Below are 27,988 nucleotides of genomic sequence, written 5' to 3'. Positions count from 1 at the left end.
AAAACAGCTTTGTAGCTTCAGGTACACTGGGGTTTCTCAGGTCTCACAAGAAACACAAACTACTCACACACGCCCCCTATCAAGGCACCGGTGAGCTAGCAGCTATAAGGACAAGCCAACGAAGGCTTTATTTCTTATATGTTCATCAGCATGGCAGAGCTGGTGAAAAAGTAGGGGGGGTGGGGGGGCAAAGAAAACCACTGTCAGAGGAAGAGGAAAAAGAGCATGTGACGGAGTGTGGCACTTCCACAAAACCGCTGTCGCAGCTGGTACGACGTTAAAGATTCCACAGAAATGGACGGGATTACCCACGTGTGTCAAACGCTGTGATTAGGGGAAAAAAAATTTTATTAGACATCGTGAAAAGTCAGCAACGGTTAAAAAGAAGACAGAGTCACACAGTGACAGGATGTCCTGGTTCCCGGGTCCTCTAAGACTTTCCAAGTTAGGGACCAAGTTTTGAACTGTGACCTTCTGGGATGAATATCCCTGAAAGTGAGACGGGGGCTTTAACCTATGTTTTGTTGTAGATTTGTTCAAGTATTTGCATGATGAATTAATTAATCTATTAACTGTTTAAAAAAAGGAAAATAGTGGGATATATAATTGCATATACTTCCTGCCAAGGTCCAGCATTTTTCCCCTTCTGGTTGTCAGCTGGATATCTCAATAAGTTGTGAAGAGAATTCAATGGAATTTGCCGCCGGGACCTTAGTGGGGCATGAATGAATCTACTCGTACCTCATACATTGTACATCAGAATTCTCTAAGACCAGAGTCTGTCAAAACTCCAAACTCGCACATAAATTCTTTTTTTTCTTCTTATTCTTCAGCCAACATGTGAAATTACCTGAAGATGTTCAGTAAAGGTGCGTTTACACATAACCAAGATGCGTTACGAATGTCATTTTTCTGTCATTCGTGACACATTCCTGACATTCTTAATGTGACTTAACGCCTCTGAACAGGTTTCTTAATAGTGCGTGTTGGTGCGTGATATTCTTGATATTCGTGGAGCATGTTTTTGTCTGTCAAAAAATCTTCCACGAATGTCACACACTTTTCGTCTCACGTCGTGGAGGTCGCAACTGAGCATATTGAGCCTTAATAGAACGTGACAACGTTGTAGTGGTTCCTGTGATGGTTCTTGGAGCCCAAACTGTCACACGTCATTACGAAGTGACACGGAAACTGTCAAGTTTTGACACGACTTGTAACGCGGCGTCACATTTCACTGCGCGCCACGATGAATCAGTTTTCTGTCACGTGCGCACAATTAAACTTGGCTCCAAATGTCATTCCACAGTTCCTGCTGAAGCTCCTCAGGATGCTCCTGCAGGTGTTCCACCTGCTGCATGCGTCTGATGTTTGGGAAAATGTGCGAGACGAGAGCCACATGAAGCCACACATCTGGCTCTGTCCTCCTCCTCCTCTCTGCACCACTCCATGGCACAGAGCCCAACTACACATGCAGTCACAAAGTTCTTCTGAAGAACTGGAGCGATCTGAATTCGGTTGGATTAATATGGGTGTGTGTGTGTGTGTGGAGACAATTCACCTCGTTCACAACATGACAGAACTTAACGATGCGCTGTTACGCGCAATAGCGCGCTATAGCGCAACAACGCGGAACACTATTCTTGACCGTGCGTACTGGTTCCTGATAATTCTCCGGCAACATGTGCCATTAATCGTAACGTGTGGTAACAGGTTGCAGCAGTTCCTGAGGACACCTGACCCCTCTGCCCTGAATCATCACATTCGTGATCAGCGACCAAGAATGTGTACTTTGTGGCATTCGTGACTTGTCGTCGTTATGTGTAAACGCAGCATAAGAATTTTTCTTAGCAAAACTAAGTCTTTTTTTTTTTAAATCATAAATCCCATTGCTCACAGTGGGGGCAGTCAGTATGTTCATGCTAATGTTATGCTAGTGAGGTTTCATGCTAATGTTGGCCTGCTAGCATCACTTATGGACTAACATTACCATGTATGCATTTATGTATGCAAGTATGCATTAAAAAAATAAACACAATAAATCTTGTTACTCAAAATGGAGGCACTCAGCTAATGCTAACATTAGGCACAACGTTAGCATCTAACTTCAAGCAACACCAGCCCAATTATACAACTAGTATATTAAGACAATTTAGAAGGACCTTAGACCAGGTTTCTTAGTATTTTCCTAATAATTGCTAGCATCAAAGACTGACTCACCTCATATTTCATAAATACTATGAATGAAGAAACCTACTAAAATAAGTTAGCTATTGTTGTTTTGGATATTTTATATACATTAATACATTTACTAAAATATATATATTATAAGTATTTTTATTTTGGGGTTTCTGATAGTTTAGAGTGGATTTATCCACAGAGGTTGCACTCTTTGATCAGATTTTGAGATGGATCCTGAATCCGCAGTGATCATTTTTTTAATGGCTAAAGTCATTCTTGTGGCACAGTAGAAATTGTTCTGGATATGTAAGTAAGTAAAATTTACTTATGTAGCACCTTTCAAGTTACAGTCACACAGTGCTTCACAGTAAAAACTAAAATAAAAACACAACGATTAAAACCAGCAACAACACAACACTAGGTGAAAGCAAATGAGTCTTGAGTTTCTCTTTAAAAGCTCCAACAGAGTCCACACAACGCAAGTGCAAAGGCAGTGCCTTCCATAGCTTGGGAGTTACCACCCCAAATCTGTCCTTTGGTTCTCAACCTAGACCTCGGCACAATCAAAACGTTCTGGTCTGGGGACCTGCTTGTGTGTAGGAGTTCACTGATGTAGGGTGGAGTCAGAGCAGGCAGAGTTCTGAATGTTATCACCAAAACTTTAAACTGCAGCCAAAATTGAACGGGGAGCCAATGCAGGACAAAATTGGTGTTATGGAGGACTTCTATTTAATACCTAGTAAGAAACCTTGCAGTCACATTCTGGACCAATTTTAAGCGGTCCAGAGAGGACTAGCTGACGCTAAAGAACAGCGAGTTACAGTAGTCCAGGCGCGAGGAAACAAAGGCGTGGATAATCATCTCCAGCTCGGCTCTGGACACAGTGCTACCAAGGTGGGCAGTATTCTGATGTACAACTGGATGTCATCTGCATAAAAATGATATGAAACTTAATAAAATGAGCTCAAACCATGTCAGAGTCGGAGCAAATACAAAGCAAATAAAATGGGTCCAAGAACAGAACCTTGGGGCACACCACGGGACAGGAAGGCAGAAGAGGACATATAATAGGCTGCAGCAACAGACAAACTGCTGTTAGGACGATGAGATAAAAACCATTCCAGGGCTGACCCAGAGATGCCCACCCATGTCCTTAGTCTCTCAAGTAAGACACCATGATCAACAGTGTCAAAAGCTGCAGACAGATTCAAAAGTACAAGTACAGAGTATTCACCTGCATCTCTGCGCATTAAAATATCATTTGAGACTCTAAGAAGAGCTGCTTCAGTAGAATGCACATGATGGAACCCAGACTGAAATTTATCAAGTCTATTGTGTTCAGCTACAACCCCAATTCCAAAGAAGTTGGGACTTGTGTAAAATTTAAATAAAAAACAGAATTCAATGATTTTCAAATCCTCTTCAACCTACAGTGGGGTAAAAAAGTATTTAGTCAGCCCCTGATTGTGCAAGTTCTCCTACTTAGAAAGATGAGAGAGGTCTGTAATTTTCATCATAGGTACACTTTAACTATGAGAGACAAAATGAGAAAAAAAAAATCCAGGAAATGACATTGTAGGATTTTTAAAGAATTTATTTGTAAATTATGGTGGAAAATAAGTATTTGGTCAATAACAAAAGTTTAACTCAATATTTTGTAACATAATCTTTGTTGGCAATGACAGAGGTCAAACATTTCCTGTAAGTCTTCACCAGGTTTGCACACACTGTAGCTGGTATTTTGGTCCATTCCTCCATGCAGATCTCCTCTAGAGCAGTGATGTTTTGGGGTTGTTGCTGGGCAACACGGACTTTCAACTCCCTCAACAAATTTTCTATGGGGTTGAGGTCTGGAGACTGGCTTGGCCACTCCAGGACTTTGAAATGCTTTTTACGGAGCCACTCCTTTGTTGCCCGAGCGGTGTGTTTGAGATCATGGTCATGCTGGAAGACCCAGCCACGTTGCACCTTCAGTGCTCTCACTGATGGAAGGAGGTTTTGTCTTAAAATCTCACGATACATGGCCCCGTTCATTCTTCCCTTAACACGGATCAGTCATCCTGTCCCTTTGCAGAAAAACAGCCCCAAAGCATAATGTTTCCACCCCCATGCTTCACAGTAGATATGGTGTTCTTGGGATGCAACTCAGCATTCTTCTTCCTCCAAACGTGACAAGTTGAGTTTTTACTAAAATGTTCTATTTTGGTTTCATCTGACCACGTGATATTCTCCCAATCCTCTTCTGGATCATCTATATGCTCTCTGGCAAACTTCAGATGGGCCTGGACATGTACTGGCTTAAGCAGGGGGACACGCCTGGCAATGCAGGATTTGAGTCCCTCTCTTCGTAGTGTGTAGCCTTTGTTACTTTGGTCCCAGCTCTCTGCAGGTCATTCATCAGGTCCCTCCATGTAGTTCTGGGATTTTTGTTCACCGTTCTCATGATCATTTTGACCCCACGGGATGAGCTCTTGCGTGGAGCCCCAGATCGAGGGAGATTATCAATGGTCTTGTATGTCTTCCATTTTCTTACAATTGCTCCCACAGTTAATTTATTCACACCAACTTGCTTGACTATTGTAGACTCACTCTTCCCAGCCTGGTGCACATCTACAATGTTCTTCCTGGTGTCCCTCGACAACTCTTTGGTCTTGGCCATGGTTGAGTTTGGAGTCTGACTGTGGACAGGGGTCGTTTATACTGAAAACAAGTTCAAACAGGTGCCATTAATAAGTGAAGTGCACATCTCAGGCTGTGCGGTGCATTATGGGTAGGCTAAATTGTTTGACTACCAACCCACAAGCTATGGCGGCGGAAAGCAGTGAGGAGTGCTGTGTTTCGGATCATTTCAGCCGCTGGAAAGTTGACAATTTAAAGTGTTTTTGTAAGGTCTGCGGATTGCCTGTTAGAACCAGGACTATGTATGGCAGTGGACAGAAGCGGAAAGAAGAGCTGGCTGTGCTTGCGTGTGCTGCATTGTTACAGAAACTACCATTAGTGCCGAAGAGAGAGCTGCTGTCCTTGTTGATAGTTGGAGATAAACAAATTTCTGACCCCTTGAAGGCAACTGACGGATGGTTAGACGAAGTCCAGAGACTGAAACTGTGGATATTGCAGAATATTTGCTAAGCAGGGATGAGAAATCGCTACTCCGCCGGATTCATAATGACAGTGACGGTGAGTCTCACATATAACCTCTTTGGTGTCACGTTTGTTTTGATAAGTTGACAGACATACAATATGTGCATGCATGCAGTTCGTTTATAGAACATGTCGATATTACAGTATTACGCACCACGTCATTCATGGCGCGACATTACAGTCATAAGCTGATGCACGAAAATGGCGGCACAGTTTCAGGATATGGACAAAATAAATGTGTGCAAGAATCTTAAAATTTTAGTCCGTCTTTTACGTCCGTCTGGATCTTTCTTTTCTGTGGCGACATTGTGTAGAATGAACGGAGGTTTACGACCACATTTTTTCTTCTTTCCGTCTTTGTGTGGACTCGGCGGAGCTTTGCAATCGTCTGTTTTCAGCCAAGTTTCAAACCTATAAATTCCGTTTGCATTTGAAAACAGCACAATGCGCCCCTGTCATTATTGTATGCGTCGCTTAAGGCTTAAAGCCTTTGAAACAATCCCTGTAAAAACCTTAAATTTTACAGTCCGCTAGTGCTACTGTATACGAAATTCAGTGGGACCAGTGTGAGTGTGGTAGCTGGGATTTTTTTCCCCCGTTTGACCCACGCATGCGCAGATGCGATGCGCACTTCGCTTATACAGGTACCAGCTGGAGGACAGAACAGCTTCTTAAAGAAGTTACAGGTCTGTGAGAGACAGAAATCTTGCTTGTTTGTGGGTGACCAAATACTTATTTTCCACCATAATTTACAATTCAATTCTTTAAAAACCCTACAGTGTGATTTCCTGGATTTTTTTTTTTTGCTTATTTTGTCTCTCATAGTTGGAGTGTACAATGATGAAAATTACAGATCCCTCTCATCTTTCTAAGTAGGAGAACTTGTACAATCAGGGGCTGACTAGCTTAACAGTTTGGGCTTTTGACAGCTCTTGCTTGCCTCTACTGGTGGTAGGCTCTCACTGCAGTATTGTATCACTTCCTGTTCCGGAGCACAGCGGTATTTTTCTGTATCTGTTAGCTGTTTAATCTGCGCAGTTAGATTGATCTAGTTACCTAGATAACGATTTGTTTCACAGTGTAATCTTCACGTGCCTTAACTAAAGCACTCCCTCTGTTGAATCACCTCTAAATTATTTACACATTATTCACTTTGTGTGTTTTTAGGAATCCGCTAGCTTAGCGCAGCTACTAGCTCTTAGCCGGTTTAGCATGGCGGCTTCTCCTGTCTCTCCCGCACTTTTCTGCTCTGGGTGTGAAATGTTTAGTTATTCCTCGGCCTCCTTTAGCAGTAATGGTACTTGTAATAAGTGTAGCTTATTCGTAGCTTTGGAGGCCAGGCTGGGCGAATTGGAGACTCGGCTCTGCAGCGTGGAAAACTCTACAGCTAGCCAGGCCCCTGTAGTCGGTGCGGACCAAGGTAGCTTAGCCGCCGTTAGTTTCCCTCTGGCAGATCCCGAGCAGCCAGGAAAGCAGGCCGACTGGGTGACTGTGAGGAGGAAGCGTAGCCCTAAACAGAAGCCCCGTGTACACCGCCAACCCGTTCACATTTCTAACCGTTTTTCCCCACTCGGCGACACACCCGCCGAGGATCAAACTCTGGTTATTGGCGACTCTGTTTTGAGAAATGTGAAGTTAGCGACACCAGCAACCATAGTCAATTGTCTTCCGTGGGCCAGAGCAGGTGACATTGAAGGAAATTTGAAACTGCTGGCTAAGGCTAAGCGTAAATTTGGTAAGATTGTAATTCACGTCGGCAGTAATGACACCCGGTTACGCCAATCGGAGGTCACTAAAATTAACATTGAATCAGTGTGTAACTTTGCAAAAACAATGTCGGACTCTGTAGTTTTCTCTGGGCCCCTCCCCAATCGGACCGGGAGTGACATGTTTAGCCACATGTTCTCCTTGAATTGCTGGCTGTCTGAGTGGTGTCCAAAAAATGAGGTGGGCTTCATAGATAATTGGCAAAGCTTCTGGGGAAAAGCTGGTCTTGTTAGGAGAGACGGCATCCATCCCACTTTGGATGGAGCAGCTCTCATTTCTAGAAATCTGGCCAATTTTCTTAAATCCTCCAAACCGTGACTATCCAGGGTTGGGACCAGGAAGCAGAGTTGTAGTCTTACACACCTCTCTGCAGCTTGCCATCCCCTCATTACCCCATCCCCGTAGAGACGGTGCCTGCTCCCAGACCACCAATAACCAGCAAAAATCTATTTAAGCATAAACATTCAAAAAGAAAAAATAATATAGCACCTTCAACTGCACCACAGACTAAAACAGTTAAATGTGGTCTATTAAACATTAGGTCTCTCTCTTCTAAGTCCCTGTTAGTAAATGATATAATAATTGATCAACATATTGATTTATTCTGCCTTACAGAAACCTGGTTACAGCAGGATGAATATGTTAGTTTAAATGAGTCAACTCCCCCGAGTCACACTAACTGCCAGAATGCTCGTAGCACGGGCCGAGGCGGAAGATTAGCAGCAATCTTCCATTCCAGCTTATTAATTAATCAAAAACCCAGACAGAGCTTTAATTCATTTGAAAGCTTGACTCTTAGTCTTGTCCATCCAAATTGGAAGTCCCAAAAACCAGTTTTATTTGTTATTATCTATCGTCCACCTGGTCGTTACTGTGAGTTTCTCTGTGAATTTTCAGACCTTTTGTCTGACTTAGTGCTTAGCTCAGATAAGATAATTATAGTGCGTGATTTTAACATCCACACAGATGCTGAGAATGACAGCCTCAACACTGCATTTAATCTATTATTAGACTCTATTGGCTTTGCTCAAAAAGTAAATGAGTCCACCCACCACTTTAATCATATCTTAGATCTTGTTCTGACTTATGGTATGGAAATAGAAGACTTAACAGTATTCCCTGAAAACTCCCTTCTGTCTGATCATTTCTTAATAACATTTACATTTACTCTGATGGACTACCCAGCAGTGGGGAATAAGTTTCATTACACTAGAAGTCTTTCAGAAAGCGCTGTAACTAGGTTTAAGGATATGATTCCTTCTTTATGTTCTCTAATGCCTTATACCAACACAGTGCAGAGTAGCTACCTAAACTCTGTAAGTGAGATAGAGTATCTCGTCAATAGTTTTACATCCTCATTGAAGACAACTTTAGATGCTGTGGCTCCTCTGAAAAAGAGAGCCTTAAATCAGAAGTGCCTGACTCCGTGGTATAACTCACAAACTCGCAGCTTAAAGCAGATAACCCGTAAGTTGGAGAGGAAATGGCGTCTCACTAATTTAGAAGATCTTCACTTAGCCTGGAAAAAGAGTCTGTTGCTCTATAAAAAAGCCCTCCGTAAAGCTAGGACATCTTACTACTCATCACTAATTGAAGAAAATAAGAACAACCCCAGGTTTCTTTTCAGCACTGTAGCCAGGCTGACAAAGAGTCAGAGCTCTATTGAGCCGAGTATTCCTTTAACTTTAACTAGTAATGACTCATGACTTTCTTTGCTAATAAAATTTTAACTATTAGAGAAAAAATTACTCATAACCATCCCAAAGACGTATCGTTATCTTTGGCTGCTTTCAGTGATGCCGGTATTTGGTTAGACTCTTTCTCTCCGATTGTTCTGTCTGAGTTATTTTCATTAGTTACTTCATCCAAACCATCAACATGTCTATTAGACCCCATTCCTACCAGGCTGCTCAAGGAAGCCCTACCATTATTTAATGCTTCGATCTTAAATATGATCAATCTATCTTTATTAGTTGGCTATGTACCACAGGCTTTTAAGGTGGCAGTAATTAAACCGTTACTTAAAAAGCCATCACTTGACCCAGCTATCTTAGCTAATTATAGGCCAATCTCCAACCTTCCTTTTCTCTCAAAAATTCTTGAAAGGGTAGTTGTAAAACAGCTAACTGATCATCTGCAGAGGAATGGTCTATTTGAAGAGTTTCAGTCAGGTTTTAGAATTCATCATAGTACAGAAACAGCATTAGTGAAGGTTACAAATGATTTTCTTATGGCCTCAGACAGTGGACTCATCTCTGTGCTTAGAAATGAGAAAGGTCTTGTCTCAGAGTGATGCTGAAAAACTAATTCATGCATTTATTTCCTCTAGGCTGGACTATTGTAATTCATTATTATCAGGTTGTCCTAAAAGTTCCCTGAAAAGCCTTCAGTTTATTCAAAATGCTGCAGCTAGAGTACTAACAGGGACTAGAAGGAGAGAGCATATCTCTCCCATATTGGCCTCTCTTCATTGGCTTCCTGTTAATTCTAGAATAGAATTTAAAATTCTTCTTCTTACTTACAAGGTTTTGAATAATCAGGTCCCATCTTATCTTAGGGACCTCATAGTACCATATCACCACAATACAGCGCTTCGCTCTCAGACTGCAGGCTTACTTGTAGTTCCTAGGGTTTGTAAGAGTAGAATGGGAGGCAGAGCCTTCAGCTTTCAGGCTCCTCTCCTGTGGAACCAGCTCCCAATTCAGATCAGGGAGACAGACACCCTCTCTACTTTTAAGATTAGGCTTAAAACTTTCCTTTTTGCTAAACCTTATAGTTAGGGCTGGATCAGGTGACCCTGAACCATCCCTTAGTTATGCTGCTATAGACTTAGACTGCTGGGGGGTTCCCATGATGCACTGAGTGTTTCTTTCTCTTTTTGCTCTGTATGCACCACTCTGCATTTAATCATTAGTGATTGATCTCTGCTCCCCTCCACAGCATGTCTTTTTCCTGGTTCTCTCCCTCAGCCCCAACCAGTCCCAGCAGAAGACTGCCCCTCCCTGAGCCTGGTTCTGCTGGAGGTTTCTTCCTGTTAAAAGGGAGTTTTTCCTTCCCACTGTCACCAAGTGCTTGCTCACGGGGTCGTTTTGACCGTTGGGGTTTTTACGTAATTATTGTATGGCCTTGCCTTACAATATAAAGCGCCTTGGGGCAACTGTTTGTTGTGATTTGGGCTATATACATAAAATTGATTGATTGACTAAATACTTTTTGGCCCCACTGTATATTCAGTTGAATACACCACAGAGACGAGATATTTAATGTTCAAACTAATAAAGTATCGTTTTAATGCAAATATTTGTACATTTTGAAATGGATGCCTGCAACATGTTTCAAAAAAGCTGGGAAAGTGGTATGTTTACAACTGTGTTACATCACCTTTCTTTCTGAAAACACTCAATAAGCGTTTGGGAACTGAGGACACTAATTGTGAGTGTCATGATTGGGTATAAAAGGAGCATCCCCAAAAGGCTCAGATGTTCACAAGCAAAGATGTGAACAACTGTGTGAAAAAAAAATAGTCCAACAGTTTAAGAACAATGTTTCTCATTGTTTAATTGCAAGGAATTTAGGGATTCCATCATCTACAGTCCATAATATAATCAGAAGATTCAGAGAATCTGGAGAACTTTCTACACGTAAGCGGCAAAGCTGAAAACCAACATTGAATGCCTGTGACCTTTGATCCCTCAGGCAGCACTGCATTAAAAACCGACATCATTGTGTAAAGGATCTTACCGCGTGGGCTCAGGAACACTTCAGAAAACCATTGTCAGTTAACACAGTTCGTCACTACATCTACAAGTGCAAGTTGAAACTCTACCATGCAAAGCGAAAGCCAAACATCAACATCATCCAGAAACACCGCCACCTTCTCTGGGCCCGAGCTCATTTGAAATGGACAGACGCAAAGTGGAAAAGTGTGCTGTGGTCTGATGAGTCCACATTTCAGATTGTTTTTGGAAATCATGGACATTGTGCCCTCTGGACAAAAGAGAAAAAAGACCATCCAGATTGTTACCAGCGCAAAGTTCAAAAGCCAGCATCTGTGATGGTATGGGGGTGTGTTAGTGCCCATGGCATGGACAACTTACACATCTGTGATGGCACCATCAATGCTGAAAGGTACATCCAGGTTTTGGAGCAACACATGCTGCCATCCAAGCAACGTCTTTTTCAGGGACGTCCCTGCTTTACTTTAGCCCGAAGACGAAGCTGGAGAAAACTTGCTTTAACAACAGAGTTTATCTGTTGATCGAACCTCAAACAGCTGTCAAATATCACAAACGATTTCTTGACAGCTGGTTTTACATAATTAGCCAGAGCACAAAAGTTTGGTGTTACCGTATTCAGTATCCCAGAATGCTCAAACACAGTGGTCTCAGTTTTACCGTCATTCAGGTAAAGGACATTTTGGGACAGCCACTGCTTTACATCACAAATAAAATTCAATAATGATGACAAAGCATTGCTCCCATTAGTCCACATAAGCAGATAGATTTGCAGATCATCCACATAGCAATGAAAGGACAGGCTGTGCTGAGCTGTAATTGACCCAATGGCAAAACATACAAAAAAAAAGAAAAAAAAAAAAGAATAGACCCAAGAATAGAACCCTGTGGCACTCAACACAAAGCAGCAGTTGAGGCGAGGTCACCAGTCATAACAGAAAAGCTCCTTTCAGCCAAATATGATCTGAACCACTTAAGTGCAGTACCCTGAATGCCAATAAAATGTTCTAACTGGGAAACAAGTGCTGTGTGATCCACAGTATCAAAGGCTGCTGTGAGGTCCAACAGAACCAGCACAGCAGGATTCCCTGCATTCACTGACAAAGTGATGTCATTATGAACTTTTAAAAGTGCTGACTCAGCATTGTGTCACAATCTAAATCCGGATTGGAATTTATCAAAGATGTGATTGTCTTCTAAAAATGACTGTAACTGTATAAAAACAACCTTTTCTAAAACCTTAGAAAACCTTTTCTAAAACCTTGGACAGAAATGGCAAATGAGACACAGCTCTAAAATTAGATAAAACAGATGAGTGCATGTGAGGTTTTTTAAGAAGGGGTTGAACCACAGCATGTTTAAAAGCAGCTGGAACAGACCCTAAGCTAAGACAAGCGTTGATAAAACTGATGAATTTAGCATCAGATTACCTGAAGCATCATCAGTGTGGAAATTAAAATCTCCAACAATTAAAAGTCTCGACAGTTTCAGAGTTGCAGATAAAAAGTCACTAATCTTCCTCGGGAAGGTGGTCCATGGACCAGGTAGACGGTATATTAAGACACAATAAACAGGATTGATTCTTCCAACTTTTAAGATATGAGATTCAAAGGATGAGAAAATCTCTGCTCACCATCGTCACACAAAGCTGCTCTTAAAAACCGCAGCAAGTCCTGAAGAATCTGTCATTTTTTGGACAGAGTTCAATAGTTTAGATGAGACAGAACTTTATTGATCCCTTGGCATAAGGGGGGTGTGTTCCATTTCCCTCTGCCAAGTTTCAGTCTGAAACAAAAAGACCAGGTGCTTGGACAGAATATAATCGTTCAGGACAAAAGTCTTATTTGAAATGGAGCAGACATTTATCAGCACCATCCTAATAGGACCTGGATCAGTGTCGACCTCACCCTTCCATCCTTTTTTTGAAACCTTTTTTCACAATCTTTTAGGATATCCTGCTGACAGATAACATAATTTATCCTTTTATAATTTTCTTTTACATTAAAAGAACTTAACTGGACGGCCACAGTCTCAACTGTGGACATCCATTTGAGACTGTGGCCTGTTTCCACAGATGTGTTCATACAAATCATAGAGGAATATGTTTTGCAAACTTAATACCCATTACTACATTGGATGATGTTGAAATTGAGGATGGCCCATTGGTTATTCCAGCAATATCAAATAAATTGTGTCTGCTATCTACAACCCGTGTGGAATGTCTCAAACCTAAACCTACTTCCAGGCATCTTATATATGCTACTCTGGAACCACCCCTAAATCCAAACAGTCCAACTGTCAACCACACTGAGGTCCTTAGTCTGGATCTCATTAACATAAGATCACTGTCCTCAAAATCATTGTTGATTAATGAGCTAATTATTGATCATCACTTAGATATGATTGGGTTATGTGAAACCTGGCTTAAACCTACTGCTGTCCTCCCTTTAAATGAGGCCTGCCCACCAGCATATACATTTAGTCACGTCCCTCGTGATGCAAAGCAAGGCGGGGGTGTTGCTCTTATTTATGAATATAGGTTTAGTTTATTTGCTTTTGGGGGTCACAAATATAACTTGTTTGAGCATCTGATTCTCTGCTGTGCCCATGATGTGTTGCCAAGGTCAGAAGAATAAAAATCAGCCGTATTACTTTGTCACTGCATATAGGCCCCCTGGCCCATATTCTGTATTCTTAGATGAATTTGGTGCGTTCATCTCTAACTTGTCAGCTAGTGCAGATAACATTCCGATCATTGGTGACTTTAACCTTCATATAAATAAGCCTTCTGATCTCCTCTGCAAATTATTTATGGAAATTGTGGATGCTTTACGATTTCAGCAATGCATTTAGGACTTGACGCACATTAATGGAAATACTCTGGATTTGGTTCTCACACGTGGTATTGCTGTCACGGATATTTACATCATGCCTCTTACGTCAGTGGTCTCTGATCACTCACTTATTAAGTTTACAGTTTCGCTGCCGTGTTTAGTGGAACAACAACCTTATTTATCTCTGCGGCGATGTATCAACTCCTCAATGAAGACTGAACTCGAAGCTAGACTGCCTGATGTCTTAGCTTCACATTTGGAAAATACCCAATCAGTAGACAGACTTGTGGATAGTTTAAACTCAGCGCTCAAAACTACACTCGACATGATTGCGCCACCTGTGTTAAAACCATGCTCCCCCAAAACACAGTCACCTTGGATCATAGATCAGTGATTACTTGCATGACCTTAAGCATAAGGATAGAGGTCTAGAACGGAAATGGTGTAGCTCAAAATTAGAAGTATTCCACCTTGTGTGGCGTGATGCTATCTTAGACTATAAACATGCATTACTGGCTACAAAGTGGACCTATTACTCTGATTTGATCAACAAAAACAAACATAACTCAAAGTTCTTGTTCAACACGGTGACAACACTTATTCATGGACAACCACCTGTAGTTCACTCTCCTTTTACAGCACACGATTTCCTGGATTACTTTGGGAAGAAAATAGAAGACATTAGGTTAAACATATCCCAGCATGCCTTAACCCAGCCACTACACCCTGCTATTGATGTGGGCGCCACTACTGAGGTATTACCTAGATTTACAGAATTTGATAGTATCTCACTAGACGTGCTGACGAAACTCATTACGTCAACAAAAAGCACAACCTGTTTATTTGATCCTATACCAACAAAACTGTTTAAGGACCTGTGGCCCACTCTTGGGCCGACTGTGCTGGAAATTATTAATCTTTCTTTAACTTCTGGATCTGTTCCTAAATGTTTCAAATCTGCAGTGATTAAACCATTACTTAAGAAACCTAATCTTGACCCTAGTGTATTGAAAAACTATCGGCCGATATCAAATCTATCATTTTGCTCTAAAATCCTGGAAAAAGTGGTGTCACGGCAGCTTGTGGACTGTCTTACTGAGAATAATCTCTTTGAGCCACTGCAGTCTGCTTTTAGAAAATATCATTCCACAGAGACGGCTCTCACTAAAGTGGTGAATGATCTTCTGCTTGCAGTGGATTCAGACACCACTACGGTTCTGGTGCTGTTAGATCTCAGTGCTGCATTTGATACAGTGGATCATCATATTCTACTTGATAGGCTGGAAAATCATTTTGGGATTACTGGGAGTGTCCTTGCATGGTTGACGTCATACTTGACCAGTCGTTCTCACTGTGTTTTGTACAGTAACACTACCTCTAACCTTAGTGAGATGAAATTTGGGGTTCCACAGGAGTCCGTCTTAGGCCCCCTGCTTTTCTCCCTTTATATGGCATCCCTTGGGCACATATTGCTGCATTTTGGGATTACCTTTCACTGCTATGGTGATGATACTGTTATACATGCTGATGACTGCTGGTAATCTCATCCACATAAAGTCCTTAGAAAATCCTCTTCACTGGCTTCCTGTCCCTGTGAGATTGGATTTTAAGGTTCTGCTACTAGCCTATAAAATTGCTCACGGACTGGCGCCTCCCTACCTAGCTGTCCTAATTAAACCTTACATACCGGCCGGGGCTTTGTGTTCTCAGGGTGCAGGATGACTTAGTGTCCCTGGGGTGAATAAGAAGTCTGCAGGTCACAGAGCTTTCTCTTATCATGCCCCTGTTCTGTGGAATGATCTCCCTGCATCAATAAAACAGTCAGATTCTGTGGTGACTTTCAAGTCCAGACTTAAGACGCACTTATTTTCCCTTTCGTATGTATAGCATACTGGCATAGTATGTTACTATGCTTTTTACTCTTTTAAATTCATTTTATTAGTAATTGGAGTGGGCCACGGCCTCAACTTTACCTAAATTCTGGGTCTTTTAGTGAAGCTTAGGGCTAGTGGCCGGTGATCACCTTAGTATTTCTTCTGTTTTTCTTGTTGCTTAATGCTGACAAATTATACTGTATTTGTTGTCTTTCTGATGCCTGATTCTGTTTTTTCTGTCTGTTTGAGGTGCAGCTCCATCCAGAGATGGGTGTGGTGTCTGTTTCTGAAACCCTCCCATCCTGTACACCAGCATGGACTCCCCAGATTTCCCAAAATTTCCTGTATATTCATTTTGTAATTTGTGTCTGTATCATGGCCCAAGCAGAGGGTCGCCCTTCTGAGTCTGGTCTGCTTGCGGTTTCTTCCTCAAATCATCAGAGGGAGTTTTTTTCTTCTTATCTGTTGCCTGTGTTCTTGCTCTGGGGGTTAGTAAGGTTTGACCTTACTTGTGTGAAGCACCTTGAGGCAACTTTGTTGTGATTTGGTGCTATATAAAATGAAATAATTAAAATGTAAATTTAACATAAATTAAATTTAAATTTTCAAGAAGTCTCAGTTTAGAAATTCATAATTGTAGAATTTTTGCAGCATGTTGGGTGGATAGATGAACAGACTGGTGGAGGTATTCTGTCTTTGAAGGACTCTCTCTAGTTCAGTGCTTCTGCGTCCCAGTCCAGAGATGAAAAAAAATGTGCAGGTTTGGGGTGTCTGAGGGAGGGGGTTGGGAACCCCTGTTATCATTTAAATATTGTAAACTAGTGATGGCAAAATGACTTCACAAATGCAGCTTCACCATTGGATGTACATAGGTTTTGGATTCTTGGACAAAAAAAAAACCAATCTCAAGACATCTTTGGTCTGTAGGAACTTGTGATGGGCAGTTTGACATGTAATAAACAGTCAGTGGATAAATCAGTGATGAAAACCAATTGTAAGTTGTGGTTTCATTCTCCAAGCACAGAGCTGTACATCATTGAGACTCTAATCTTTGTGATTTGTGCCACAGCATCAACAGCAGGTGGCGCAGGCTGTTGAACGGGCAAAACAGGTGACGATGACTGAGCTGAATGCTATCATCGGGGTACGTGGACTTCCAAATCTGCCTCTCACTGTGTGTATACACCCCCTTTTTTATTTATTGAGGCTGAAGACAGGAGCAAAGCTGTATGCACAGAGGGGGATCAACACTCATATTTTCTCTATTCAGACTTGATAATTATGGCTTTGTTTAGCTGTTGCTTGTATGCATAATATGCGAAAGGGCAATCAATTTAGAGGGCAGTAGAGATCAGAAAGAATGAAAATTTGGTTTTTATGATTTGGCTGGTCACACAAGTGTTTTGCAGCAGAATTTGAGAAAATTTCAGTGAATTTCATTGAAATTAATATGAGATTTACTATACTTTAATCCAGTTTCAAAATATTTGAAGCAAACATTTTTATTACTTGTCTGTAAAAGGGTATTGCAGTCAACTCTGAGGTCATGGAAGCAAACAGCAGCAACAATGGAGGTCGCCATCCAGTTCACTAGCTGTGCTGCATATTACAATCCTGCTGTACTGAATAGAAACATACCAAAAGCATTTGCATTAAATCCTAAGTTTTAAAGTGGATGGTCCAAGCCTAGTGTAGTCACGACTGCCATGCCAAAGTAGCTAATTTGGTTAGTACGTAGCTGAGCTCGTTTTTGAGTGCCAGTGGGTAACAATCGGCTGCTACCCTGTCAGTGAGTAGACTAACTTTACTCTTGCAATTTCATTTAGTTGTTTTTATGTGGTGATTTTTGGTGCACAGACTGCGTGAGGGGCCTCCTAACCTGTCAAGCTTCCATCCCCACACAATACTCTGCAAAATTATTGTTGCCTATCCTTAGTGCGACCTCAGCCTAAAACATACTGTTTGTCTGTGACATTTTGGACATTAAGGGGTAAAAACAGCCGTTGCCATGTCCCCCTCCTGTATACAGGGTTGTACCCGTCTCCAGAGCTTTATGGTGTGTGTATGTGTGTCGTCATCCCCTGCCATGGATTGCTCAGGTCAGGGTCAGGAGCATGCATCGGTGCTATGTATTGCTGCATCCACTACACTACAGAACCACCCTAGGTCCTGATCGCAACAACACTGGTAGACCAGCAGTCTATCCCCACCTTCTGCAAGTAGCTGTCGACCTGCCACAGTCAGGTAATACAGCCTCAATTCCAATGAAGTTGGGACGTTGTATAATATATAAATAAAAACAGAGTACAATGATTTTCAAATCCTCTTCAACCTATATTCAATTGAATACACCACAAAGACAAGATATTTAATGTTCATACTGATAAACTTTATTGTTTTTGTGCAAATATTTGCTCATTTTGAAATGGATGCCTGCAACATGTTTCAAAAAAGCTGGGACAGTGGTATGTGTTACATCGCCTTCTAACAACACTCAGTACTTGGGAACTGAGGACACTCTTGATTGGGTATAAAAGGAGCATCCCCAAAAGGCTTCGCCATTCACAAGCAAAGACGGGGTGAGGATCACCACTTTGTGAATAACTGCATGAAAAAATAGTCCAATAGTTTAAGAACAGTGTTTCTCAATGTTCAATTGCAAGGAATTTAGGGATTCCATCATCTACAGTCCATAATATAATCAGAAGATTCAGAGAATCTGGAGAACTTTCTACACGTAAGCGGCAAAGCTGAAAACCAACATTGAATGTCCATGACCTTTGATCCCTCAGGCGGCACTGCATTAAAAACCGATATCATTGTGTAAAGGATCTTACTGCGTAGGCTCAGGAACACTTCAGAAAACCATTGTCAGTTAACACAGTTCATCGCTACATCTTCAAGTGCAAGTTAAAACTCTACCATGCAAAGTGAAAGCCAAACATCAACGACATCCAGAAACACCGCCGCCTTCTCTGGGCCCGAGCTCATTTGAAATGGACAGACGCAAAGTGGAAAAGTGTGCTGTGGTCTGATGAGTCCACATTTAAAATTGTTTTTGGAAATCATGGACGTTGTGTCCTCTGGACAAAAGAGGAAAAAGATCATCCAGATGGTTGCCAGCATCTGTGATGTATGGGGGTATGTTAGTGCCCATGACATGGACAACTTACACATCTGTGATGGCACCATCAATGCTGAAAGGTACATCCAGGTTTTTGGAGCAACACACGCTGCCATCTAAGCAACGTCTTTTTCAGGGACGTTCCTGCTTATTTCAGCAAGACAATGTCAAGCCACATTCTACACGTGTTACAACAGCGTGGCTGCATAGTAAAAGAGTGCGGGTACTAGACTGGCCTGCCTGCAGTCCAGACCTGTCACCCATTGAAAATGTGTGGAGCATTATGAAGCCCAAAATACGACAACGGAGACCCCGGACTGTTGAAGAACTGAAGTCGTACATCAAGCAAGAATGGGAAAGAATTCCACCTACAAAGATTCAACAATTAGTGTCCTCAGTTCCCAAACGCTTATTGAGTGTTGTTAGAAGGAAAGGTGATGTAACACAGTGGTAAACATACCACTGTCCCAGCTTTTTTGAAACACGTTGCAGGCATCCATTTCAAAATGAACAAATATTTGCACAAAAACAATAAAGTTTGTCAGTTTGAACATTAAATATCTTGTCTTTGTGGTGTATTCAATTGAATATAGGTTGAAGAGGATTTGAAAATCATTGTATTCTGTTTTTATTTACATTTTACACAACGTCACAACTTCTTTGGAATTGGGGTTGTATGTGGCCGTTGCCGTCTCTGTTTCCAGTAGTTGGGATACTCAGGACCGAGGCTAAAGCATCATGGATCATGCTCATGAAAGCAAATCACCAAGCAGCCTGATCAGTCAAACCAAATGCTTTGAGAAAATCTACATGGGCTGCAAAGAAGCACCAGTCAGCTGCCTTCGTTCTTTCTTCAGTATAACATCACAATCCTGAAAGATGGGAAGTCTGCACGTTGTCAGTCAGAAAGCCTCTGCACCCTTTTATAACGTGGAATTCTTTTTACTGCATTGGCCGAAAGCAATGTTACAGATGTAATTAAAGGCTGCACGGCGCGTTGCTTTCAGTGATTCCTCACGTCCATGGTGATGGATATCACAAACAGAGTTGCCTTGGTTGAGTTGATAATGTTTTAAAATGTGCTGTCATGATGATGTTTGTTGCTGTAATTCCTCCAATGAGCTGTCAGCACTCAGCGTGCAGTCTCAAACGGCAGAGACTCCGAACTTGAGCTAGAGGGCGCCACAGCTGAGATCAGATAAGCTGTTTCTCAGGTTTCTCTTTGGCTGGACTTTAATTAGATAAAAGGCTTCAGTCAACAGGCTTTCCTCGACCTCTGACCATTATCAGAAGGACTTGGAGTGATCAGGTTCGGACCAGAAGAAATTAGAGTGGCATATTGAACACTTGTGAAATGTTGTGGCTGAAGAATTTCACTGGTCCAGTTTTAATTTTTAATGGATTTTTTTATTTTATTTGTCTAGTGTCGCAGATCGAACGGTCCCCCCCCCCCCCCCCCCCCCCAAAAAAAATCAGTCCGCCCTGCCTTCACTGCACATGCGTCAATTTGGACCACAGCAGCTCTTCTGAGACGGAGTCTCTTCACCCAAAGCAATCAAATGGATTAATGTGATTGATAAAGTAAAACCTCTTAAATCATTCTAAAGTCACTTTGAAACAGAAACAAGGTAATACTCTGTTCTGAAATGACTGACCCGCAGTGACTGTATCAGCTAGCAGCTCGTGTAGCCGCGGCTGATGATGCACGCGCAGTGAAGGCAGGGGGGGACTGATTTTCAGTTATGTCGTTTTTCATACTCATCAATACCAATCAACTTGATTTGGCGATGAGTCTATGTGTTTACCACATATTGATGTTGGTCTGATGCTGAGGTGACCGTGAGTTTGTACGAGCTTGAAACCTGATGTTAGTAATGTGATCACACAGACACGGTCCAAAGACAACAGTCTAAATCCAGCAGCCATAATTAAATTTGAGCAGCGATATGAAAGATGTTTGGAAATGTCATCTTCACTTTAATGTGCTTTGTGTCCTTTGGTTACCCTCTATATATTTATCCTCTGTTATGGCCCCTTCACACATAACACGAAGTTGGGCGAAAGAAGCAGGAACTGGCCGAAAACCCGCAGAAAAAAAAAAAGCAAATTGGGATACGGTGAAAAATTCCACCTGCTGTAGGGAGGGACACACGGTAACCGTGAACAATACCGCTTCAACGGTTTCATGCACAAACACAGTGCTAGCACATTAGAGGTGTGAGACCACCTAATTAGATGTGCAAATGTACATAAAACAACAAAAATGTGTAAGGACAAATTAATGAGAGAGCACAGAACATTATAAGCACGATTCTAATCCAATAACATTTTTTTCCACAAATCTGATTGGTTCATCGTGTGAAATTTCAGACCGTATAATATTGTGTACGGTGGCAAAATATTTGACCGCTTCACATTTGATGTATTACTGCGTGTCCTGAGCACGCGCACTGCCACACAGATGTCAATAATGGCGCGGTCAGCTGAGATCGAGAGATGTGGCATCGCGACAACGATGCAGAAATGGGTGAATTTAAGCTACCATACGAAAGTATTGATGTGGATTCTGATACATAATTACCGTTTCACATTTTATGGATTACTCCGCGCCCTGACCACTGCTGGAGCCACCGTGAAGATGCTGTTGCTAATGTAAGCCTCACCGTCCCACTTACCTACAGAAAAATAAACCATGTGAATGATAAAATTGGATTAGAATGACCCCCTTGTGTCTGATGATTTTCAGAAGTTCATGCTGGATTATGGTCACAACTGACCGTATAACCAGCATAAACATCTGCAAATCATCAGACACAACAGGGTTATTCCCTAATTAATGTGCTGTGTAAATGTAAGACAGTCTCGTAAAAATTCTTTTATCACTGTAATAAAATAAATTTAAAAAAATACTGTGACTGTTTCGGCACTCTGGCAAAACAATTTCCTTCAGGATTAATAAAGTTCCCCTCCTTATTCTTATGATGTGTAATTGATGCTTGATGACGTGACGGTCTGTATAATAGTCTGTGTTGGAAATGACGGATCAAATGGATTGCATTTTGTCTGGTATAATGTGTAATTCCTGGTATAAAGAGCAAACAGTACAACAATTAATGTTCCTCTGTTCCCTGTTCCTCTGTACATGAACCAAGGAAGTAATGAACTGACATGATTGAATGATCATGAACACATCAGCCGGCTACAGCGTGTCCAGCGCATTTGCAGTGAAGCACTGCTGATGACGTTGTGTGTTTTTATTTAGTACCACCTCAGGAAAGCATGCCGACACGTGTGCCTCACAGTGGACTGTTCAGAGGTGGTGGTGTACATGGCAGGATATGTGTTCTCCAGCTGTGAACAATGACAGCACAGGACCATACTGCTACAGGTTGTCTGCGACACGCCCACCTATTCGGCGCAAGTCACAGCGGCAGAACAGATATCTGTCATCAACTCGTAACATACCACAGCAATGCATATGTGTGGCCGGGCTCTCCTGATCTGCAGATCATTGTCTTATTGTAATTATTCATTGTTCTTTATTGTAATTTAACACATTCTGTTCACGCTGTCAGTGTCAGCTACGAGAGGGAGTCTGAGCTGAACACGCCCCCGTATCTGCAGAGTGAAGCAAAGCCATTACACATGAATGAGCTCCTCATTGCCTGTATTTTATATTTTACCACTATTTAATTGAACACCTCGCTATCACTCGCACTCTCACCTGACAATGTGGGTGTCATCTTGCAGCATTGGTGAGCCTTCACTGACATGATCTGAGCGCCACTTGGAGTCACTGTCACTCAAAGCCCCACGTTGCGACTATGTGTCACGTGGCTGCTCGGTGGCCGCAGACTGAACACTTTTTATTTGTAACTATAGTGCGGCATGTGTGCACTGCTGCGTGGTGATCCCACCTCCAGAAGGACATGTAGAATATGACATGTTGGGCAGTCCACAGCTCCGACATGTCAGTCAGCTGTGCACGCAGGCCTAAAACATGCATCAACTTGCGTGTAGTTGTTGTGTAATGGGAGGGAATGTGAGACATGACGTCCATCATGGACATGACAGGCTGTCCAGATGTGCTAACTGCACTGGACAGCGATCGCACTGCACTCGGCCGCTGTTGGAGCATTTTCCACCTTAGTCACACCTCCACAATGTTGGATTGTGTTTTTTTTTTTTGGGGGGGGGGGGCACACATAACACCATATACCATTTCATTTCTGTGGCGGCGGGGAGGGTGGGGTGTACACTGCATTAATTTTGATTGTTGCTTGGGGGGAGGGGGGACACAGCACACTCATGGAGCACTTAGAAACGGTGGGGTCATTTGCACATCCAGCTTGAAAGTGGTCACCTGCTCTCTACTCTTGTGCTGGCAGCGCCCTGCCCTTTCTAAGTGCCCTGTGAGTGGTGTTGGATGTTCGTGGGTGGCACCTGGACTCCAGCTGACTCCGGCCGAGAGTGGGTTGAATGGCCACTCGCATGGCATTCAATGACTTTCGGCCACTGGTGTGAAGGCTGCCTCAATCAATCAATCAATCAATCAACTTTTTTCTTATATAGCGCCAAATCACAACAAACAGTTGCCCCAAGGCGCTCTATATTGTAAGGCAAGGCCATACAATAATTATGAAAAACCCCAACGGTCAAAACGACCCCCTATGAGCAAGCACTTGGCTACAGTGGGAAGGAAAAACTCCCTTTTAACAGGAAGAAACCTCCAGCAGAACCAGGCTCAGGGAGGGGCAGTCTTCTGCTGAGACTGGTTGGGGCTGAGGGAAAGAACCAGGAAAAAGACATGCTGTGAAGGGGGGCAGAGATCGATCACTAATGATTAGATTGCTGCTAATCCTCCGCCCCGGCCCGTGCTACGAGCATTCTGACAGTTAGTGTGACTCGGGGGTGTTGACTCATTTAAACTAACATATTCATCCTGCTGTAACCAGGTTTCTGTTAGGCAGAATAAATCAATACGTTGATCAATTATTATATCATTTACCAACAGGGACTTAGAAGAGAGAGACCTAATGTTTAATAGACCACATTTAACTGTTTTAGTCTGTGGTGCAATTGAAGGTGCTATATTATTTTTTCTTTTTGAATTTTTATGCTTAAATAGATTTTTGCTGGTTATTGGTGGTCTGGGAGCAGGCACCGTCTCCACGGGGACGGGGCAACGAGGGGACGGCAGGGGGAGAGAAGCTGCAGAGAGGTGTATAAGACCACAGCTCTGCCTCCTGGTCCCAACGCTGGACAATCACAGTTTGGAGGATCCAAGAAAATTGGCCAGATTTCTAGAAATGAGAGCTGCTCCATCCAAAGTGGGATGGATGCCGTCTCTCCTCACAAGACCAGGTTTTCCCCAGAAGCTTTGCCAATTATCAATGAAGCCCACCTCATTTTTTGGACACCACTCAGACAGCCAGCAATTCAAGGAGAACATGCGGCTAAACATGTCACTCCCAGTCCGATTGGGGAGGGGCCCAGAGAAAACTACAGAGTCCGACATTGTTTTTGCAAAGTTACACACCGATTTAATGTTAATTTTAGTGACCTCCGATTGGCGTAACCGAGTGTCATTACTGCCGACGTGAATTACAATCTTACCAACTTTACGCTTAGCCTTAGCCAGCAATTTCAAATGTCCTTCGATGTCGCCTGCTCTGGCCCCCGGAAGACAATTGACAATGGTTGCTGGTGTCGCTAACTTCACATTTCTCAAAACAGAGTCGCCAATAGCCAGAGTTTGATCCTCGGCGAGTGTATCGTCGAGTGGGGAAAAACGGTTAGAGATGTGAACGGGTTGACGGTGTACACGGGGCTTCTGTTTAGGGCTACGCTTCCTCCTCACAGTCACCCAGTCAGCCTGCTTTCCCGACTGCACGGGATCTGCCAGGGGGGAACTAACGGCGGCTAAGCTACCTTGGTCCGCACTGACTACAGGGGCCTGGCTAGCTGTAGAATTTTCCACGGTGCGGAGCCGAGTCTCCAATTCGCCCAGCCTGGCCTCCAAAGCCACGAATAAGCTGCACTTATTACAAGTACCGTTACTGCCAAAGGAGGCATCAATGCCGTCATTCAGCCACGGTTCGACATGGCCGATGATTTTGTGCAGCTGCTCAGCTGCGGCACAATATGTTCAACCTGCGTACGAAATGCCTTTCAAATGCTCCGAACATGATCAGATGGCAGTGCGACCTCATCTTGCCCGCTGTTTGAATGGGTTTCAGGTGCGAGTGGCATGCAAATACAGATTGCATGTACCATGCCCGAATGAATGTGGCGACTGCTGTACAAGGCGTTCAAGTGCAGCTCCGATTTCCCACAAGTGCCATTTGACTCCTCCTTCGTGCACCATTCTGCCTCAATCATGTTGTGTGTGAAGGGGCCCTAACCCTCTATATGTGTGTTTACCCTCCTTCTTACCCTCTGTGCGTGTTTACCCTCTTTCTTACCCTTTATATGAATGAATGAACGAGTTTATTCAGCACACAATTCAACAACAACGAAAAAACCCATAACAAAGCAACTTTACAAAGGTCCTGCGTGGCCGAAAGGGTGAGGGCAGAAGCAAAGCTTATAAATACCCACCCCTTATACTGAAAATAAAAAATATATACACACAAACAAAATTTCATAAATACATATCTACACAATCACACACACACACATTTTTATATATCAATCAATCAATCAATCAATTTTTTTATATAGCGCCAAATCACAATAAACAGTTGCCCCAAGGCGCTTTATATTGTAAGGCAAGGCCATACAATAATTATGTAAAACCCCAACGGTCAAAACGACCCCCTGTGAGCAAGCACTTGGCTACAGTGGGAAGGAAAAACTCCCTTTTAACAGGAAGAAACCTCCAGCAGAACCAGGCTCAGGGAGGGGCAGTCCTCTGCTGGGACTGGTTGGGGCTGAGGGAGAGAACCAGGAAAAAGACATGCTGTGGAGGGGAGCAGAGATCGATCACTAATGATTAAATGCAGAGTGGTGCATACAGAGCAAAAAGAGAAAGAAACAATGCATCATGGGAACCCCCCAGCAGTCTACGTCTATAGCAGCATAACTAAGGGATGGTTCAGGGTCACCCGATCCAGCCCTAACTATAAGCTTTAGCAAAAAGGAAAGTTTTAAGCCTAATCTTAAAAGTAGAGAGGGTGTCTGTCTCCCTGATCTGAATTGGGAGCTGGTTCCACAGGAGAGGAGCCTGAAAGCTGAAGGCTCTGCCTCCCATTCTACTCTTACAAACCCTAGGAACTACAAGTAAGCCTGCAGTCTGAGAGCGAAGCGCTCTATTGGGGTGATATGGTACTACGAGGTCCCTAAGATAAGATGGGACCTGATTATTCAAAACCTTATAAGTAAGAAGAAGAATTTTAAATTCTATTCTAGAATTAACAGGAAGCCAATGAAGAGAGGCCAATATGGGTGAGATATGCTCTCTCCTTCTAGTCCCCGTCAGTACTCTAGCTGCAGCATTTTGAATTAACTGAAGGCTTTTTAGGGAACTTTAAGGACAACCTGATAATAATGAATTACAATAGTCCAGCCTAGAGGAAATAAATGCATGAATTAGTTTTTCAGCATCACTCTGAGACAAGACCATTCTGATTTTAGAGATATTGCGTAAATGCAAAAAAGCAGTCCTACATATTTGTTTAATATGCGCTTTGAATGACATATCCTGATCAAAAATGACTCCAAGATTTCTCACAGTATTACTAGAGGTCAGGGTAATGCCATCCAGAGTAAGGATCTGGTTAGACACCATGTTTCTAAGATTTGTGGGGCCAAGTACAATAACTTCAGTTTTATCTGAGTTTAAAAGCAGGAAATTAGAGGTCATCCATGTCTTTATGTCTGTAAGACAATCCTGCAGTTTAGCTAATTGGTGTGTGTCCTCTGGCTTCATGGATAGATAAAGCTGGGTATCATCTGGAGCGCCTTGGGGCAACTGTTTGTTGTGATTTGGCGCTATACAAGAAAAAAGTTGATTGATTGATTGATTGATCTGCGTAACAATGAAAATTTAAGCAATACCGTCTAATAATACTGCCTAAGGGAAGCATGTATAAAGTGAATAAAATTGGTCCTAGCACAGAACCTTGTGGAACTCCATAATTAACTTTAGTCTGTGAAGAAGATTCCCCATTTACATGAACAAATTGTAATCTATTAGACAAATATGATTCAAACCACCGCAGCGCAGTGCCTTTAATACCTATGGCATGCTCTAATCTCTGTAATAAAATGTTATGGTCAACAGTATCAAAAGCAGCACTGAGGTCTAACAGAACAAGCACAGAGATGAGTCCACTGTCCGAGGCCATAAGAAGATCATTTGTAACCTTCACTAATGCTGTTTCTGTACTATGATGAATTCTAAAACCTGACTGAAACTCTTCAAATAGACCATTCCTCTGCAGATGATCAGTTAGCTGTTTTACAACTACCCTTTCAAGAATTTTTGAGAGAAAAGGAAGGTTGGAGATTGGCCTATAATTAGCTAAGATAGCTGGGTCAAGTGATGGCTTTTTAAGTAATGGTTTAATTACTGCCACCTTAAAAGCCTGTGGTACATAGCCAACTAACAAAGATAGATTGATCATATTTAAGATCGAAGCATTAAATAATGGTAGGGCTTCCTTGAGCAGCCTGGTAGGAATGGGGTCTAATAAACATGTTGATGGTTTGGATGAAGTAACTAATGAAAATAACTCAGACAGAACAATCGGAGAGAAAGAGTCTAACCAAATACCGGCATCACTGAAAGCAGCCAAAGATAACGATACGTCTTTGGGATGGTTATGAGTAATTTTTTCTCTAATAGTTAAAATTTTGTTAGCAAAGAAAGTCATGAAGTCATATATATATATATATATATATATATATATATATATAATAAGTATTTGAACACCCTGCGATTTTGCAAGTTCTCCCACTTAGAAATCATGGAGGGTTCATCTTAGGTGCATGTCCACTGTGAGAGACATAATCTAAGAAAAAAAAAAATCCGGAAATCACAATGTATGATTTTTTTTAATAATTTATTTGTATGTTACTGCTGCAAATAAGTATTACATCCACTACCAACCAGCAAGAATTCTGGCTCACACAGACCTGTTAAGTTTTCTTTAAGAAGCCCTCTTATTCTGCACTCTTTACCTGTATTAATTGCACCTGTTTGAACTTGTTACCTGTATAAAAGACACCTGTTCACATACTCAATCAATCACACTCCAACCTGTCCACCATAGCCAAGACCAAAGAGCTGTCTCAGGACACCAGGGACAAAACTGTAGACCTGAACAAGGCTGG

At 42.3% G+C, this 27,988-nt stretch overlaps 1 protein-coding gene across 3 annotated transcripts in view; it reads left to right on the top strand.

Moving 5' to 3' along the window:
- Positions 1–27,988, top strand: part of LOC117521784 (transducin-like enhancer protein 3-B) — a 130,323-nt gene that overhangs the window by 34,908 nt on the left and 67,427 nt on the right. For 2 of the 3 annotated variants that reach the window (XM_034183129.1, XM_034183136.1), the window contains one exon: positions 16,598–16,702. In XM_034183129.1, coding sequence (XP_034039020.1) covers positions 16,598–16,702 — 105 coding nt within the window. The remainder of the gene's footprint in view (positions 1–16,597; positions 16,703–27,988) is intronic. The other variant, XM_034183145.1, reaches the window with a different exon arrangement.

The sequence above is a fragment of the Thalassophryne amazonica genome, chromosome 2 (genome assembly GCF_902500255.1).
Source record: "Thalassophryne amazonica chromosome 2, fThaAma1.1, whole genome shotgun sequence".
NCBI lineage: Eukaryota > Metazoa > Chordata > Actinopteri > Batrachoidiformes > Batrachoididae > Thalassophryne > Thalassophryne amazonica.
The sequence above is the reverse complement of the archived record's forward strand: the minus strand, read 5'-3'. Positions and strand labels throughout refer to the sequence as shown.